The sequence below is a fragment of the Sus scrofa genome, chromosome 5 (genome assembly GCF_000003025.6).
Source record: "Sus scrofa isolate TJ Tabasco breed Duroc chromosome 5, Sscrofa11.1, whole genome shotgun sequence".
NCBI lineage: Eukaryota > Metazoa > Chordata > Mammalia > Artiodactyla > Suidae > Sus > Sus scrofa.
In genome coordinates this window covers 75,223,378-75,240,102 of record NC_010447.5, presented here as the reverse complement: position 1 = coordinate 75,240,102, position 16,725 = coordinate 75,223,378, and the positions used below count along the sequence as shown (strand labels likewise).

General features: G+C 36.2%; 1 protein-coding gene across 9 annotated transcripts in view; it reads right to left on the bottom strand.

The window, feature by feature from the left end:
• The window catches only part of TMEM117 (transmembrane protein 117), a 485,759-nt gene that overhangs the window by 162,737 nt on the left and 306,297 nt on the right, over window positions 1-16,725 (bottom strand). For all 9 annotated transcript variants that reach the window (XM_021092567.1, XM_021092568.1, XM_021092570.1 and 6 more), the window contains one exon: window positions 5,891-5,988. In XM_021092567.1, the coding sequence (XP_020948226.1) occupies window positions 5,891-5,988 (98 nt within the window). The remainder of the gene's footprint in view (window positions 1-5,890; window positions 5,989-16,725) is intronic.

Sequence of the window (16,725 nt, the reverse complement as noted above, 5' to 3'; positions counted from 1 at the left end):
TTTGGGAAGTGAGGCAAGGAATTCTGCATATTCTTGTTGCCCTTGGAACTGTGCATGAATTATTGTCTAATGTAAAATTTTTGCTCATAATGATGATAGAACTATACAGAACATATTAAATTATAATTAGTAACCTCTATATTATAAAACAATATGCAATCCTTTTCCAGTTAAAAATGTAGAGTCATGGAATCTTCAAGGGTGATGAAAATTTGAAGTGATTTACTTTTTTTTCTCATCCTACACAGCATCCCTGAAAGATTATGTATCCTTGGCAGGACTACTTCCACTGATGGGGAATTCAGAAGTTCACCAAGTAGGCTTACTCGGCGGCTCTCATTATTAGGGAATTCTTTCATACACGTATCTAAATCTGCTTCCACGTGACTTACACTCACTAGTCCACCTGGGCTGCAATGACAAAGTATCACACACTGGGTGGCTTATAAACATCAGAAATTTGTTTCTCACAGTTCTAGAGGTGGGAAGTTCGAGATGAAGGCACCAGCATAGTTATATTTGGTGAGGGGCTCCTTCCTAATTCATAGCCAGCACTTTCTTGTTGTGTCCTCACATGGTGGCAAGGGCTAGGAGTTTCTCTGGGGCCTTTTTTTAATAAAGGCACTATCCCATTTCTGAAGACTCCACTGCCATGCATGACCTAAGCACCTCTCAAAGGCCCCCCTGCTTAATACCATTCCATAGAGTATTAAGATTTCAACATAGAAATTTTGGAGTTCCCAGTGTAGTGCAGCGGGTTAAGGGTCTGGCATTGTTGCAGCTGTGGTGTAGATAACAGCTGCAGCTCAGATTCCATCCCTGGATCAGGAACTTCCATGTGTCACTAGTGCAGCCAAAAAAAAAAAAAAAATCAGTATAGGAATTTTGAAGGGACACTAACATTCAGAATACAGCAGTCTGTATTCTGCCCTCTGGAGCCAAGCATAAAGGATTATTCCCTCTCCAACACTTTAATCTTAAATAGAAAATAGCACTGCAGAGCTGAAAAGGATCACACAGAATAACAAAACACATTGCTTTTGCAGAAAGGATAATGGAAACTCAGAGCAGCCATACAGTTGGCTGTTAGTAGAGTTATTACTAAAACCCTTCTGACTGACCTTTTCCCTGATTCTCAGGTCTTTTTTTATTACTTTATTACATTTCATTGTTATTATGATCGTGTTACTCTCCCACACATATATATTAAGACATTAATCATTTCTTGATTAGCTCTCGTCTGGTCAAAGTTAAACAGCCTTGTTAGACTTGAATAATAACCACGATGGTCAAAGCAGGAAAACCAGCAGCAGCTACATTTGTTCCTCAGTCAACAATAAAGATAATCATGATCAAGAGATGCCCACTCGAACCCCTAGAGCACTAGATAAAGTACTTTTTAAAGTTATAAAGATACTAATCATCCAAGAAAGAAAAAGCAAAAGATAATCTTCTCTATGCAATAGAATGGAATGGAAGTGGACAGCTGTACACAGATGCATACAACAATGCACTGTGTTTTCCAAGTTCCAAGAATCTGAGTCATCACAGACCACGGTTTTTATCAAATGCTTTGTAACACATGTATTACCATCTTTCCAGCCTTCGCATTAGTCTTCTTGCCATTTGCTGTCTGACCCTTTAGACAAAATTGTTAGCTTTCTGTTGTGTCGGCACTCCACTTCTAGGGATCAGTGTCTGTAGACGCCAGGATAGGCTGGTTTATGTAGCAGGATCAAGCAACCCCCAAATCTCAGTGGCTTAACATTTGCAAAGGCTGGTGCCTCTCTCGCATTTTATGTCCTGTGTGTTGTTAAGGAAGCTGGGATTATTCAGGTCACTCAGGGAACCTGCATGACAAAGCCTCCAGCTAGTCACAAATTTCCATACCTACTATCAAGAAAGGAGCCCCCTTCAGTGCTTCTCATGGGCAAATAAAGGGCTTCTACCTAGAGGTGACACATGCCTCTTTCACTTATATTTCGAACATTCAAAGCAAGTCATGTGATCAGAGGGGGCAAAAAAGTGCACTTCTCTTATGTGTGTCCAAGGAAAGACCCTGAAGTATCCTTGAAGCCCCAGTGACCACCAGCTCTCCCATTCCCTTTTTCTGCCAGTTCCTCTACTATACACAGAAGAGTGCCTTCCCTTATTTGTTAAAAAAAGAAAAAGTTAAGCCTTGAGCGTTCCCACTGTGGCTCAGCAGAAATAAACCCGACTGCTATCCATGAGGATGCAGGTTCAATCCCTGGCCTTGCTCAGTGGGTTGGGGATCCAGCATTGCCATGCACTGTGGGGTGTAGGTCACAGACACAGCTCGTACCTGGTGTTGCTGTGGCTGTGGCGCAGGCCAGCAGATGTAGCTCCGATTCCATCCCCAGTCTGGTAACTTCCATATGCTGCAGCTGCAGCCCTAAAAAAAGAAAAAAAAAGTTAAGTCTTTGAGAAATATCATCCCTAAATGCAAATGCACGCCCTCAAAAGCATGCAAATTGTGTCTCTAGAGAGTAAAGAAAGCAGCGATATAGGAGCTAACATAAATATCCTATAATTTGTTTTCTTTCTATGTTTATGTATACATTTACTTCAGGCACAGGTGAGTGAAAATGGGTTTTGATAGTCCCTCTGGAAAATAGAACAGTGTATGGCATTAACCTAGGATTTAGATTCTTAAATTGTTTTTATTTTTAAAATTAATATAAGGGCTGGGAACAGGGCTTTAGAAAGGAAGTTCTAGAAATAGTCTGCCCTTTCTCATTTAGTGTTTTCAAATCAACCACAATTTCATCTCCTCCTAGGCATAAAGACCCTTGTGCTACAGCAGACTCATCTTCACACAATTACTAAAGGAAATAGGTATCATTCTCTCCAATGCAGAGACATCTATCACTAAGAATCAAGGAAGGACTCAGCCACAGAATTGCAAAAGAAATAGTTTCTGACAGGGATTTGTGAGTTAAAGCACCTACGCCTAGGTAAAAGGTAAGTTTACTAGAACAAAATTGCATGTTGTATGGTTTAAACTGTGGCACATAATCATACTGCAACTTTTAAGGGCCTTTGAAAAATTCTGTCTCCACCACAGATTTTTCACATGAATCTCTCTCTCCTTAACTAGGGCAAAACCAAAAGAAAATACCTCTTTTTGAGTGGGTGACATGTAGTATGTAAATTCTATCTTTCCTTTCATTTAAAACCCTGCCAATGATTTCTGTATTTTTATCTCCTAGAGCTAAAAAAAAAAATGCCCTTTATACTTGCTAAATCCCTTTTATCTGAAAAAATATGAACAAAAAGGGAGATTTCTTTGCTTGCCACATAATTTCCATCTTCAACTGTTTGTATCAGATTTTTTCTTTTTTAAAAACCATGAATACTATTGTCGAGATAATCTAACTATATGTAATGGATAAAATAGGAAAAAATACGTTCAAAGTGGCATTTCAATTTTCCTCCAGAAGTTCCCCTGTTGGTGCAGTGGGTTAAGGATCTGGCACTGTGGCTCCTCTGGTCCTGCAGTGGCACAGGTTCAATCCTGGGCCCATGAACTTTTGTATGCCACAGACACAGCCAAAAAAATTTTTTTTCCTCCAGATGTTTTATGCTCTCCATGATTTGAAATACTACTTTCGCAATATACAATGAAAAATCATCTCTAAAAATATTAATAATCAATAATTTTAAAGAAACAATGGCTACAAGAATAAATGTTTATTTTCTTTAGTGTTTAGTTTGCTCTCCATTCAAGAATATTACTATGTGTCAGTGACTAATTAAATTATTTTATAACATTCAAAATATGCTTCAGATTATCCATGGGGGCTGTGTTATCACATATGTCAAAAGCAAACCCATTTATATAAAAAGACTGGTAATACATAGATTTGATGGACATATTTAATAATGTTTAAGGAAAATGTACTAAGATGATTATGGAAAAATATAGTATAGATTCCTTTCCTCTGAAACCATTAATTGCAATTAAAAGCAGCTAATGATTATAATGGGGGCATTCAGATATACATGACTCACCTTTGCAACTAATATACACGTGACCTTGGTAACTGACCACACTGAACGATAATCAATGGGCTGCCGTGAAGATACATTAAATAATACAAAATATCTGTAAACATAGTAAATTCATATTTTTATAGGAGAGATAATCCATAAATACCTTTCATATCGGAGAAAATCTCCTTTTAAAATATGATTTTTTTTTTTTTTGGCTTCACCTACAGCATATGCAAGTTGCCAGGCCAGGGATCAAACCTGTGCCATAGCAGTAACTCCAGACACAGAATTGACAATGCAGGATCCTCAATCTGCTAGGCCACCAGGGAACTCCTAAAATGTGGTTCGTAAAACTGCTGGACGTAATTTTATAGGGTGGACTGATTCCCCAGAATCTCACATCCTTATTTAGCACCATTACCTAAAAAAGGATTAAGGATAATCATTTTGAATTTGCACTTCAATGTATCCTAGAGACAATCCTAGCATTATAAGAACTGGGGCTCTGGAGTCAGAGTCCTATGCTTATAATAACTGTACCTTGTCAGGCTTAAATGAATAAATACATAGAATGTTAAGTACTTAGCACAGTGCCTAGAGCAAAATATACCTTCAATAAATACTTGCTGTAAGTATTATATTTTATTTAGACAAGCTACATGGAGAGTTTATAAACTGGAAAAACATGAAGGTTAAACACACCATAAATAGGCACACCAGGAGTTTCCCTGGTGGCTCAGCAGGTTAAGGATCTAGTGTTATCACTTCAGTGGCTTAGGTTGCTGTTGTGGCATGGGTGCCAGTCCATAACCCCTGGAACTTCCCCATGCTGCACGCACAGCCAAAGAAAAGAAAAAAAGCATAAAGGCCACACTTGACTCAGAAACAAGGTGTGAATAAACATGTACGGAATCATATTCATTTTACAACATTATTGAAAAATCTACTTTTGTTTACCTGCTAATAATTGAGTTCCAAAGGCCATGAATCTCTAGCAATATTTAGTGATAATGCAAAAGCACAAAGATAGCTTAGAGTGTCTATTTTCCCCTAAGTACTGCGTGACCATGATTTTTTTGTGGCTTGTACATGAAAAAAAAAAATTAAGCCTCAGAATTAAATCTAAGAATCAACGGATTTTATTTTTGTTTTGAAAGGCAGGTGAACAGAATGCAATTTATGAAGTGCAAGTTATCAACTGTTGCCAGGCTTCTGAGCGCCAGTGGACATAACTTTTCATACATCAAGTTGTATCACTGCATTTGGACAGTATCACACAGCCTGGTGGAAGCGCCCTTATTGCTGTCTCTATTTTCCTGTCATTTTTGTCTAAAAGTGTTCAAATACACATAAATAATGTTGACACTACATAAAAACAAAGCTCTGTGAGACATGGGTTGTTTTTTAATCCCAATGATAAGGCAGAGGAGCCAAAGGAAATTACGTAAAGAAGTGCCAATGAGCCAGATGTGATCTGTAAAAAGGTTCCCTCTCTGTATGATTTCTACAAAGCAAAATTATATCCTGTCAGATATACTGGAAATTCAGTATTTACTGGAGATATTTTTATATCAGATTTTATTGATGAAAATTATAGCTTATTTTTGCTGAATCAAAAACCTACATCCCTCTGGTGAAATCTTATTTGCTCTATTGTATTAGTGAATGTACGTCTTATAAATATGTAGCTACGACAATGCATAAGTTGAAATTAATTCATAAAATAATTAGAACAATGTTAATCATGCTCATGGAGCACAATGTCCACTGGAAGTGCCTCTCTAGATAGAATCCTCTATATCTAAAGAAAACTACGTTCAACTCAAGCACTTTGTGAATGAGGCAAGACATGTCAATAAGTGAAACAATCTCTTACCAGAATAAAATGATCCTCACATTTCCCTTCTTCCAGAAAGCTCTTGCAGATTTTCCCCAGTCAGGATAGGGTTTGTCCTGAAGCATCATATCGGTGACCTGAAGCAATGAAAGAAACTTATTTAGTACTTTCAGAAATCTTCCATTCAGATTTTAATACACATTAATGCACATTTGGCTAAGAATAAAATATGTATCTATTTTATCACTGGAATATATGCAGAGGAGTTCCAGTTGTGGCTCAGTGGGTTATTGAACCCGACAATGTCTCCATGAGAATGCCGGTTGGATCCCTGGCCTTGCTCAGTGGGCTCAGCATCCGGTGTTGCCATGGCTGTGGCTCAGGCCGCATAGGCTGGCAGCTGCAGCCCCAACCTGACCCCAGCCCAGGAACTTCCATATGCCACAGGTGCAGCCCTAAAAAGAGAAAAAAATAATATATGCAGATATTAAAATTAGAAGAATATACTTCCTTCTGTTAAAAATTTTATTAATTCATTTGACTTTACATAACAATGAGCATATTTTAGCTCACTCCATAGAGCAAATAGTGATATTCTTTTAAAAACATCAATCAACATAACCTTATAGAAGGAGGCATCTTTAAGATACTATTAACTTCTCCATAGAAATAACATAATGCAATAAATAAAATGACATATTCCTTTTGTCTACATCAGAAACTCTAAAATCCAAATATCTGCTGATGTGTCTCGATCTTCACCCAATGTCACTCGTCAAAATATTACCTTCCTTTCTTTCCACTTTTCCCTTCAAGGCTGTGTGCACCAACTTGAACCCTTTTTATTGCATATTTATTCTAATTTTCTAGCATTCTTCCAAAAATGTTCTCTTTTTCTCATGTGCACAGACTCTGCTGTTTTGAGGCTTTGGGTAAAGTCACACGACCACTGCCAGGTCTTCCCTGCTTCCTCCAACTGCAGTTCTCCATCCATCCTTCTCATGTCTTATATTCCTTTCTGCATTCTACTTTCCTTACTTAGGTACATTTTCCCTACATTATGTACATTTCCTTACTTATGTACATTTGTTCTCTAAGCTTTAAAATTCTTGAAAGTGAAGATTTATCTTTGCATCCTTTCTAGAGAATCTTTTATGAAAAGACTTCAAAATACTTGCTCAAAGAAGATAGGATAAAATGAACTCATATAAATGCTTGTTTTTAAAAATGCATTAACAGCAAGATCAAGGTAAAGGATTAAGAGGTACAAATCCCCAGGTACAAAATAAATAAGCTACAAGGATATATTGTACAACACAGGGAATATAGCCAATATTTTATAATAACATTAAATAGAGTAGAACCTATAAAATGCCAACCCATTATGTTGTACACCTGAAACTAATACTGTAAATCAACTATACTTCCATTTTAAAAAAGCACAAAAAATGCATCCACAAAGTAAACTGTTCATTGGCCACATCTTATATTAATATATTCAGCAAATATTCAAAATAATCATAAATAAATAACATAACTATAAAAGCATTTTTAAAAATCCAGTGGGAATGGGGAACGAATTTCCCTCTTCAAATAAAAGAAAATGTGTTTGTGTATGTGTACACACATGCACACACACGTGCAAAAGCACAATTTCTTTTTCCCAGAAAAATCTACACTCCCTTCAAGAGAGAATATTATTTCATTAATTATATATTTAACTGATAATGTTCGAATTCAAACAAACAAAAGACATTCAAAATTAAGAAAATATTATAGACAGAAATGCTGAATTGAGTATGGAAGAATTTTCATCATCCATTCAAATATACTTCTCTTTTGCTCTCTTTAAAGTGTTATTATTACATTTAAGTAAAACTTGCAATAAATGCCTGACTGGAAAGGGTGAGATTTAAGCATTCATGGTAAAGTGTCTGATTGGGTGGGGGGTCTTTTGGATCAGTGACCCCTTTAAAAGTACGGATTGTTCCATGGAAGGCACATCAATTCTCAAGCAAGCCTGACTTCTTGTGCTACACACAGCATCAGGGAGATGGTCTCTAGAAACATTCACTGGCATGTCAGAGCTTCACATGCTCACTTCGGACGCAATCAGAAGAGAGGGTGAGGAACCCAGTCCCCGGGAAATATTCAGTCTTAATTCTTTGTATTCTCTCTGAACATCATTTCATAAAGAGAACACCCATGCTTCTTTTGGTTCATAAGAACTTAAGAAAAGCCATTGACCTTCACTGGGTAACACTGTGGATTTACGCCAGCTCTTTCTAAGTTAGGGCTGCACTAACTTTATGTGATGTGGCTTTACACTGAATCTTCAGTTCAACAATCCTAAGTGTTTTTAATATAAACTCTCAGTTAATTTCTTTATATGGTTAATGACTTTGGTAACTGTGAATGCAACCAATATTAAGATTTCAAAAGGGAAAAAAACCCACTTGTTTCACTTTTAAAAGGAAACGTATTTATCGATGATGTTCTCATCTATTTTTTTTCTTTGTGATCCTTTACAAGATTTTATTTACTCTCAGACTAATGCCCATAGATTGTATCTTCAATCAAAAAAAAAAAGATTCATGATCTTTAGCAGAATGAACAGAGGGAATATGGTAGAATAAAAATTAACCACGAATCAAGTGAGTTACACTGCTACTGGTAAATGAGTAAAACCCAAATCAGAGAAATTTAAATTCCATACATTCCTAGGCATAAAAAGAATTCTATAACTCCCTTTGAGGAAAGAATTGCTATTCTGCCAAATACAACAATTTCACCCACTGCCCCATAATAACCTTCTTGAATAACAATTCCTTTGTCAAATTTTATTTTTACAAAACCTCAAGGTTAAGTAAATAATACTTAAATAGATAGTTCACGTTTCACCAGTTTTGTAAAAGATTTAATTAGTTCTCTTCAGCAATATTTATCCTGTTTCAAAAAGAGCCTGAATGGTAATAAATATTTTCAAGGAACGGAATGATTACTGAGTAGATTTTATTCAATTTTCGATGTTTTCTCCAGGGCACTTTCTGAGAAATACTTATTATATTTTCTAGGAGGCAATCTGCTGGTATATGACCAATTATTACAGCAGCATGTTTTGTAAAAATGACATTCAAGGATAAAGGATTTTCTTAGGAAGATAGCAAGAGGAAGCAAAAACATTTTTTTCTGATGCTAGACAGCTGGTCTTTTTCACCTCCAGCTCCAACTCTTTAAGTCATATCATCAGATCAATGTCAGGTCACTTGCAGCTAAATTGGCAGAAGCAGAGACAGTGATTAAAGGGATGCATTCAATAAAGAAAAATCCAATTACCTTTTGTATTAGAGAAATCAAATTCATTTCTGGTTGTTGGTCAAGGATAGTCTTTGTGGGAAAAGATGCAGGAAGCGGGGCGGGGCAGGGGGAAGATTGAGGACACTGCAACAAGGTTGCTGTGTAGCATAAATACAACACAACACTTGTTGACTCTTCTCTCCCAGGAAGACTATTAGCATTTGAAATTGCAAGTCTTTGCTTCTAAACTGGGAGACATCAGTTTAACCCTTCCACAACCATTCCCTTCTCCTTTCCTCTCTACTGGATCTTTGTATAAAACCCAGCACTTCCTTAGGCTCCTATCACATTATGCCTTGTCAGGAGTCTTTCTGAGTAGAATATCCACTTATTTTAGGGTTTGAGTATTGTGCAATCTGAGCAAGAACATATAGATTGAGATTTAAAAGTCAGTAAATGTTTGTAAAAGCAAGGAATCTCTGCAGGCATCTAAGGGAAAACTTTGCTCTTCTGTGCTTTGAGCCTGCATGGTGTGGAAGTCAAGGACAGCAGGAAGTGAACAATGACATCAGCAATACCTTACATTTGCTTTAGAGCTTCATGGATCACTTCTTGGATGTACTTTTTTTTTGGGGGGGGGGGAGTTCTTTTTAGGGCCACACCTGTGGCATCCAGAGTTCCTGTCATGGCTCCGGAATTGATCATTTAAAAGATGTAAGTGCTATTCTATTAATACACAAGCACATGTTCAGAAATAATGAACAAACGCATATAATTTTGCAACTTTTCTCAACTTAATTATATAGCTTGAACATCATAATATATCAGTACATGCAAAGCTATTTAAATAATTTTTTTCAGTCTTCTAGGCTACATTTTTATGTGCATTCTACTGAAATATAAAAGGTTTGCTGTATAGCATAGGGAAATTACTCGATACTCTGTAATAATCTATATCAGAAAATAATCTGAACAAGAATGGATATATGTATATGTATATTTGATTCACTTTGCTGTACCCCTGAAAATACTACAACATTGTAAGTCAACTCTACTCCAATAAAATTTTCTAAAAAGGTTTCTAATTTTTTCCGATTATCTTTATAATTAAACTTTATTTAATAGATGTATTTACTATTTCTTTCAATTTTATTTACTCCCTAATCTGAGCATTGACAAAGTTATCTTTCTGTTTCTTCTCCCTCTGCCTTTTCCTCCTCCAGCACCCTATTGAACTTATTTTTCCTATTAACTTTCTGACTCTTTTGAGTACTTTAGATCCTTATTTATCATCTTTAAATGATATCTTCCCTCGATCTATAAAAATAAGAAAACCAAAATATTATACTTTCTTACATTATATATTATTTCTATGTTGTTACGGCTTGGGAGTACTCTATGCTCTGGTCTATAAACAGAAGTCATGCGTTTCTTTTCATCTTCGTTCTGTAACAACATTGACTCAATGATATTTTTCCAGTATTCCTGCTGGAGTCTTTCCACTATTCCAACGCCCGAACTTATTTCTCCACTACATTCTTAGGGAAGGGTCATGAGAACAATGCAGCCAACAACCAAATTGTTTATTTTCTTTATACTCGACAAACAATTAGGCTGGGTACAAAGGTGCTGAATCACATTTTTCTTCCTTAGAATTGAACACATCACTTTACGTTCTTAACACTGTTGAGTGATGCCAAGGAGAAATATCCGCAAACTGGATCCTGAAATTTTTTTCCATCTTTTACAGGTAAATTGGTCTTTATTGCTTGAATGTCCACAGTATTCTTTTTTAAATTTAATTTTCACTTTGTACTGGAGTATAGTTGATTTACAATGTTGTATTACTTGGGGGTAAACAGTAAAGTGACTCAGTTATGCATATGCATATATCCATTCTTTTTTAAATTATTAAATTATCCATTCTTTGTCAGGTTATTATGGAATATTGAGTAGAGTTTAGTGTAATAATTTTGCCAAGTTTATTGACTGTTTGTCACTTTTCTAGGCCCAATTCACCCTTGCAGTCAAAAGATTCAAGTCTTTATTCTGATAAATCTTTTAGGAATACTTAAATACTGCTTTACTTATTCATTTTTTTAGTTCCATTTTTTAGAGAAACAATTATGTAGATGTTGGTTTTTCTCACATCTATGTCTACGCCTATTTTTAACGTTGAATTTCACTCTCTCAGTCATATACCTTACCATGATTTTGGGTGTGTCAATTAATATTGGTGGAGGTTCCAATTTAACCTTTATTTATCTAATTTTTTCTCTTCTGCATTTCTTTCCTGAGCCTATCATCTCTTGTATTCTATTTTATTATTTCACACCATCCTCTCTAAATTCTTGTATCATTGCTTTGAAGTCTTATTTTTTAAAGACAGTGATTTCTAGTCACTCATGAGGGAACATGATGGAGGATAATGTGAGAAAAATGTAGGTACATGTGTGACTGGGTCACTTTGCTGGATAGTAGAAATTGACAGAACACTGTAAACTAACTATAATGGAAAAAACAGGAGTTCCCGTGGTGGCGCAGTGGTTAACGAATCCGACTAGGAACCATGAGGTTGCGGGTTCGGTCCCTGCCCTTGCTCAGTGGGTTAACGATCCGGCGTTGCCATGAGCTGTGGTGTAGGTTGCAGACGCGGCTCGGATCCCGTGTTGCTGTGGCTCTGGTGTAGGCCGGTGGCTACAGCTCTGATTGGACCCCTAGCCTGGGAACCTCCATATGCCGTGGGAGCGGCCCAAGAAATAGCAAAAAGACAAAAAATGAAAAACAAAAAAAAAAGAAAAAATAAAAATCATTAAAAAAATAAATAATTCACCCCCCCACACAAAAAAGACAATGATTTGATTTTTTTTTTTTTTTTTTTTTTTTTTTTCAGTTCACTGGGATTCTTTATCACACTTTTCCCCCGGTTTCCGGTATCATTTCTCTGGTAGAGGGTTCTTCATCCTTTATTGGATTTTCTTGTAATTTTCCTTCTTTTTTTTCTTTATTGACAAATTCTCACCCAGGTTCCTTGTAATGGATTGCCATCTGAATGATGTGAGTTTTTTTGGACTCATTTCTGCAAAAGGCTCATGCAGAGGGGTGGCAGTGCCTACTTGCAATCAGAACACCCCAACCCCACTCCTCCAGGCCTTTTAGGGAGGGCCACGTACTTGGGAGAACGGTCCTTTGCCAACTCTGCCTCAGATCAGGAGTCACCATATCTCCTCCTAGCATTGTCTTGAAACATAGTTAATCATCACTGTATTTGACAACTTTCCCCCGAAATCATGCTTCTGATTTAGAAATGCGATCTAGTCTTATTTAAGAGAAAGGGATGTTTTGTTTTGTTGTGTTGTGTTGTGTTGTTTTTAATTTTATTATAGTTGATTTCCAATGTTGTATTAGTTTTAGATGTACAGCCAAGCGAATCAGTTACACACATACATATATCCATTCTTTTTTCCCATATAGGTTATTACAAGTTACTGAGTAGATTTCCCTATGCTATACAGTAAATTCTTGTTAATTATCCATTCTATATGTCAGTGTATATATGTTATTTCCATCTTCCCAATTCTTCCCTCTCCCAGTGGTTTCCCCCATGGTAACCTGAAGTTTGGTTTTGAAATCTGTGGGTTTTTATTTTATAAATAAGTTCTTGTTATCATCTTTGTTAGATTCCACATATAAATGACATCATATGATATTTGTCTTTCTCTGACTTACTTCCCTTACATGATAATCTCTAGGTTCATCCATGTTGCTCCAAATGGCATTATTCCATTCTTTTTTTCTGGCTGAGTAATATTCCATTGCACATATGTACCACATCCTCTTTATCCATTCATCTATTGATGGACATTTAGGTTGCTTCCTTGTCTTGGCTATTGTAAACAGTGCTGTGATGAACAATGGGGCATGTATCCTTTCAAATTATGTTTTTCCTCCAGATATATACCCAGGAATGGGATTGCTGGATTATTTGGTAATTCTATATTTACTTTTATAAGGAACCTCCATACTGTCCTCCATAGTAGTTGCACCAATTTGCATTCCTACCAACAGTGTAGAAGTGTTCCTTTTCTCTAGACCCTCTCTAGCATTTATTTTTTGGTAAACTTTTTGACAATTATCATTCTGACTGGTGTGGGTAGTACCTCATTATAGTTCTTATTTGCATTTCTCCAATAAGTGGTGATGTTGAGCATCTTTTCATGTTTTTTTGTTTTGCCATCTGTCTGTCTTCTTTGGAGAAATTCCTATTCGGATCTTCTGCACATTTTTTGAATGGGTTGTTTATTATAATCTCTTGATGCTCGTACTCCACATTCTTTTAGTTCATTGCCCAAATATTCTTATTTTAAAATGAAAATACTATATTTCTATTTAAAGTGATTAATAAAAGGCTTGTTTACAATGACATGTATTTTTGGCAATTTTGAGGTCATACCACCAAAAATAATTACTATGTCTATGATATAGTTGTTTCTTTGTTTTAATGGTATCCGTCAGATGACGTAAATAATATTCAAAGCTAGCTTTTATTTAACATTGTTTTAATTTAATGTCTTTACCAAATAAAACTTTACTCAAAATAAAACATTTAAACATAATATGAGATTTTTTTAAGAATTTGAACATGAGGCAGTTTCAGATTTTCTGAGATATTATTTTAAAAAATAGTTTTGCTTTATATTCAGCTTATGTAGAATATAAAAATTTAATTAGGTTATCTGACCACCTATAATTATTACATAAGTGAAATCTGAAAAGTTTTAGTCAATGGCGTGATAAGTATCCTGTAAGACCATTTATAATTTTCATCTTTTAAAGATAACAGTGCTAATGGTTTCCCAGTTCAACAGTATCTCTCATCTCATGAAATGTAGAGAAAAATATATCATCAGCAATGGATGATTTTCATGAATTTCTACAATTACTTTTCAAACACTTGGATAAAGGTCCCTGTATGATTGTTACTATGACCAACATTTGTTTTTGTTATTTGCTTTTTAGTTCCCTGTCCAATTAAGAAAATCAATTGAGACTATTAGTAAAGTTGCTATATAGCTATAATATTCTTTTCTTGACTTTATTGATGTCACTTTTATTTAGATTTTATTGAGGCATATAACAGGTACACATTAATTGTAGAAACATTCTTTAGATGAAATTATAAGCCAGTATATGGCACTTCCTAATAAGCATGAGTAAGCAACTAGTGCCTAGTTTTCAACACTAAGCAAACCCACATTTTGGCATATGCTTTGAAATTCCCTATAGTGGTTCATTCAGGGATAGGAAGTCACAAAGTTTCTTTAATGTATAATAGCAGACTTTAGTTTTGAGGGCTTTAGCTGCCCAAAGACTGATGGTTCAGGATACACTGATTTGCCAGTAGCCAACGCCAACATAAAAATATGTGAATCTTCACATTCCCAAGCCAAGAGGAGAGACTGCTTATCATTACAAATAACCTGATCGTAACAAGTCATTGATCACACACCAGGAAATGTCAACACTCAAACTGGAGAGGAGGAAAAGATGGTAAGCAAGGCTCCAGTATTTCTTTAAACTGTTCGTTTTACTTCTTTGCTTCTGAGCAGATTGATGTACAAGTCCTTGTTCATACTGCAGCCATCTATCCGCAAATCCTCCCAACATCATCAACATTATAGTGAGGAGTGTAGGTCCTTTTTTTATGTTTGCTGACTATTTTTAAGCTTCACCACTCACTGTTCTTTTGCCCCACATCTGGGAAAGCTGATGAGAAAACCAAAGATCTCCTTCCTTTGGCATCAGTAAAAGTCGCAACCACATGCAGGAACCCTCACCCTTGATCCCCCATAAAAACCCCAAGTCAGTCTCTTTTCCCAACTCCTTCAAGCCATGTTTGGATCTGCTTGGGAGCCACCATGCTCTCTGAGAACCTTTACTAGGTGAGAAAGAAATCATTTCATACCCCGTTGGTGCAAGTGTGACATTACCATGGTCAACATTTGAACAAATTTGGGAGAAGAGGGTCCATCCAACTTCAATCAAGTGGTCACAGCAATAACAAACTTGACATCACAAACAGAGGGGTACTTGTGTGTGAATTGTTTTTCAGATCTTTGAGATCCTAACTTTTCATTATGGATTCTTGGCACCTTCTGATACCAACATATTTTTTCATCACCAAACAGTAGTGCAAAAGGCTTCAAATGAGATACTTCTAAGAGATCATATCAAGGACACATCAATGTATTACTATCATTATTATTATTATTATTATTATTATTATTATTATTATTTTGGCTGTACCCATGGCATGCAGAAGTTCCCAGGCCAGGAATCAAACCTGCACCAGAGCAGTGACAACACTGGACCCTTAACTACTAGGCCACCAGGGAACTCCAGAAATTTTGGTGTATTCTTGAAACTTTAGCTCCACACATCAAAGGCTAATATATAAATACAAAAGCTGATTTGATTTAAATTCTTCATATAAAATAGGGAGAAACTAAAAGATCCCAACTCTAGTAACCATGCCCTGAATGTCAACGGAGCCAGTAAAATACAAAAAAATTTAAAGAGGTTGAATTAACCCTGCAAACTTACTCACTGCCAAAATATAAGCTCCATGAATGCAGAGATTTTGTATGCTCTGTTCACACTCTGTCCCCATCCTTTAGCACTGTATCTCATATACTATCGGGTCTCAGTAAACATTTATGGAATGAATGAATAAAAGGATACATGGATGAATGGGTAAGCAAAAGGGGATCCAAAGGAGCATGGAAGTGGGGAAAGCTAGGATAAACAGTGCAGTCCAAGGGGCCTTTTTAGTATTCTCTATTTAAAGCCTCTGCAGTAATTAGTGTTGAGGATGATGCTAAAAGAGGTGGTAATGGAGTTCCCATTGTGGCTCAGTAGAAACAAATCTGACCAGCACCCCTTAGGACACAGGTTCTATCCCTGGCCTCGCTCAGTCAGTTAAGGATCCGGTGACGCTGTGAACTGCAGTGTAGGTCGCAGACGTGGCTTGGATCTGGCATTGTGGTGGCTGTGGTGTCGCCGGCAGCTACAGCTCCTATTCGACCCCTAGCCTGGGAACCTCCACATGCTGTGGGTGCAGCCCTAAAAAAAGAAAAACAAAAAAGAGGTGGTAGGAGTAGTTGGTGGGAGGAGTAGTGATACATGGAGGGGAGGATATTCCTTTTCTCTGAGCCCTGCCTCTTCATGGCTTGGAAGAGTAGGAAAACACAGGAGTTATAAAGTTAAGATTCCAAAAGCAGTAGAAAAGGTCTTTATTAACTCCTGAAAAAATAAAGAATCAAATATAATTTCAAAGAAGAAGAGGTATATGCTATTCACATTATGCATATGAATAATATATGTAGTCCATTATAAATTTATTTATAGATGAAATACATAAGGATACATATCGACCACCTATTTTATTTTGTCTTGTTTTGTTAAGTAATCTTCCCAGATCTTAATTTTTTTATTTTTTAATTTTTAAAGTTTAGTTGATTTACAGTGTTCTGTCAAGGTCTGCTATACAGTAAAGTGACCCAGTCATATATATGTAT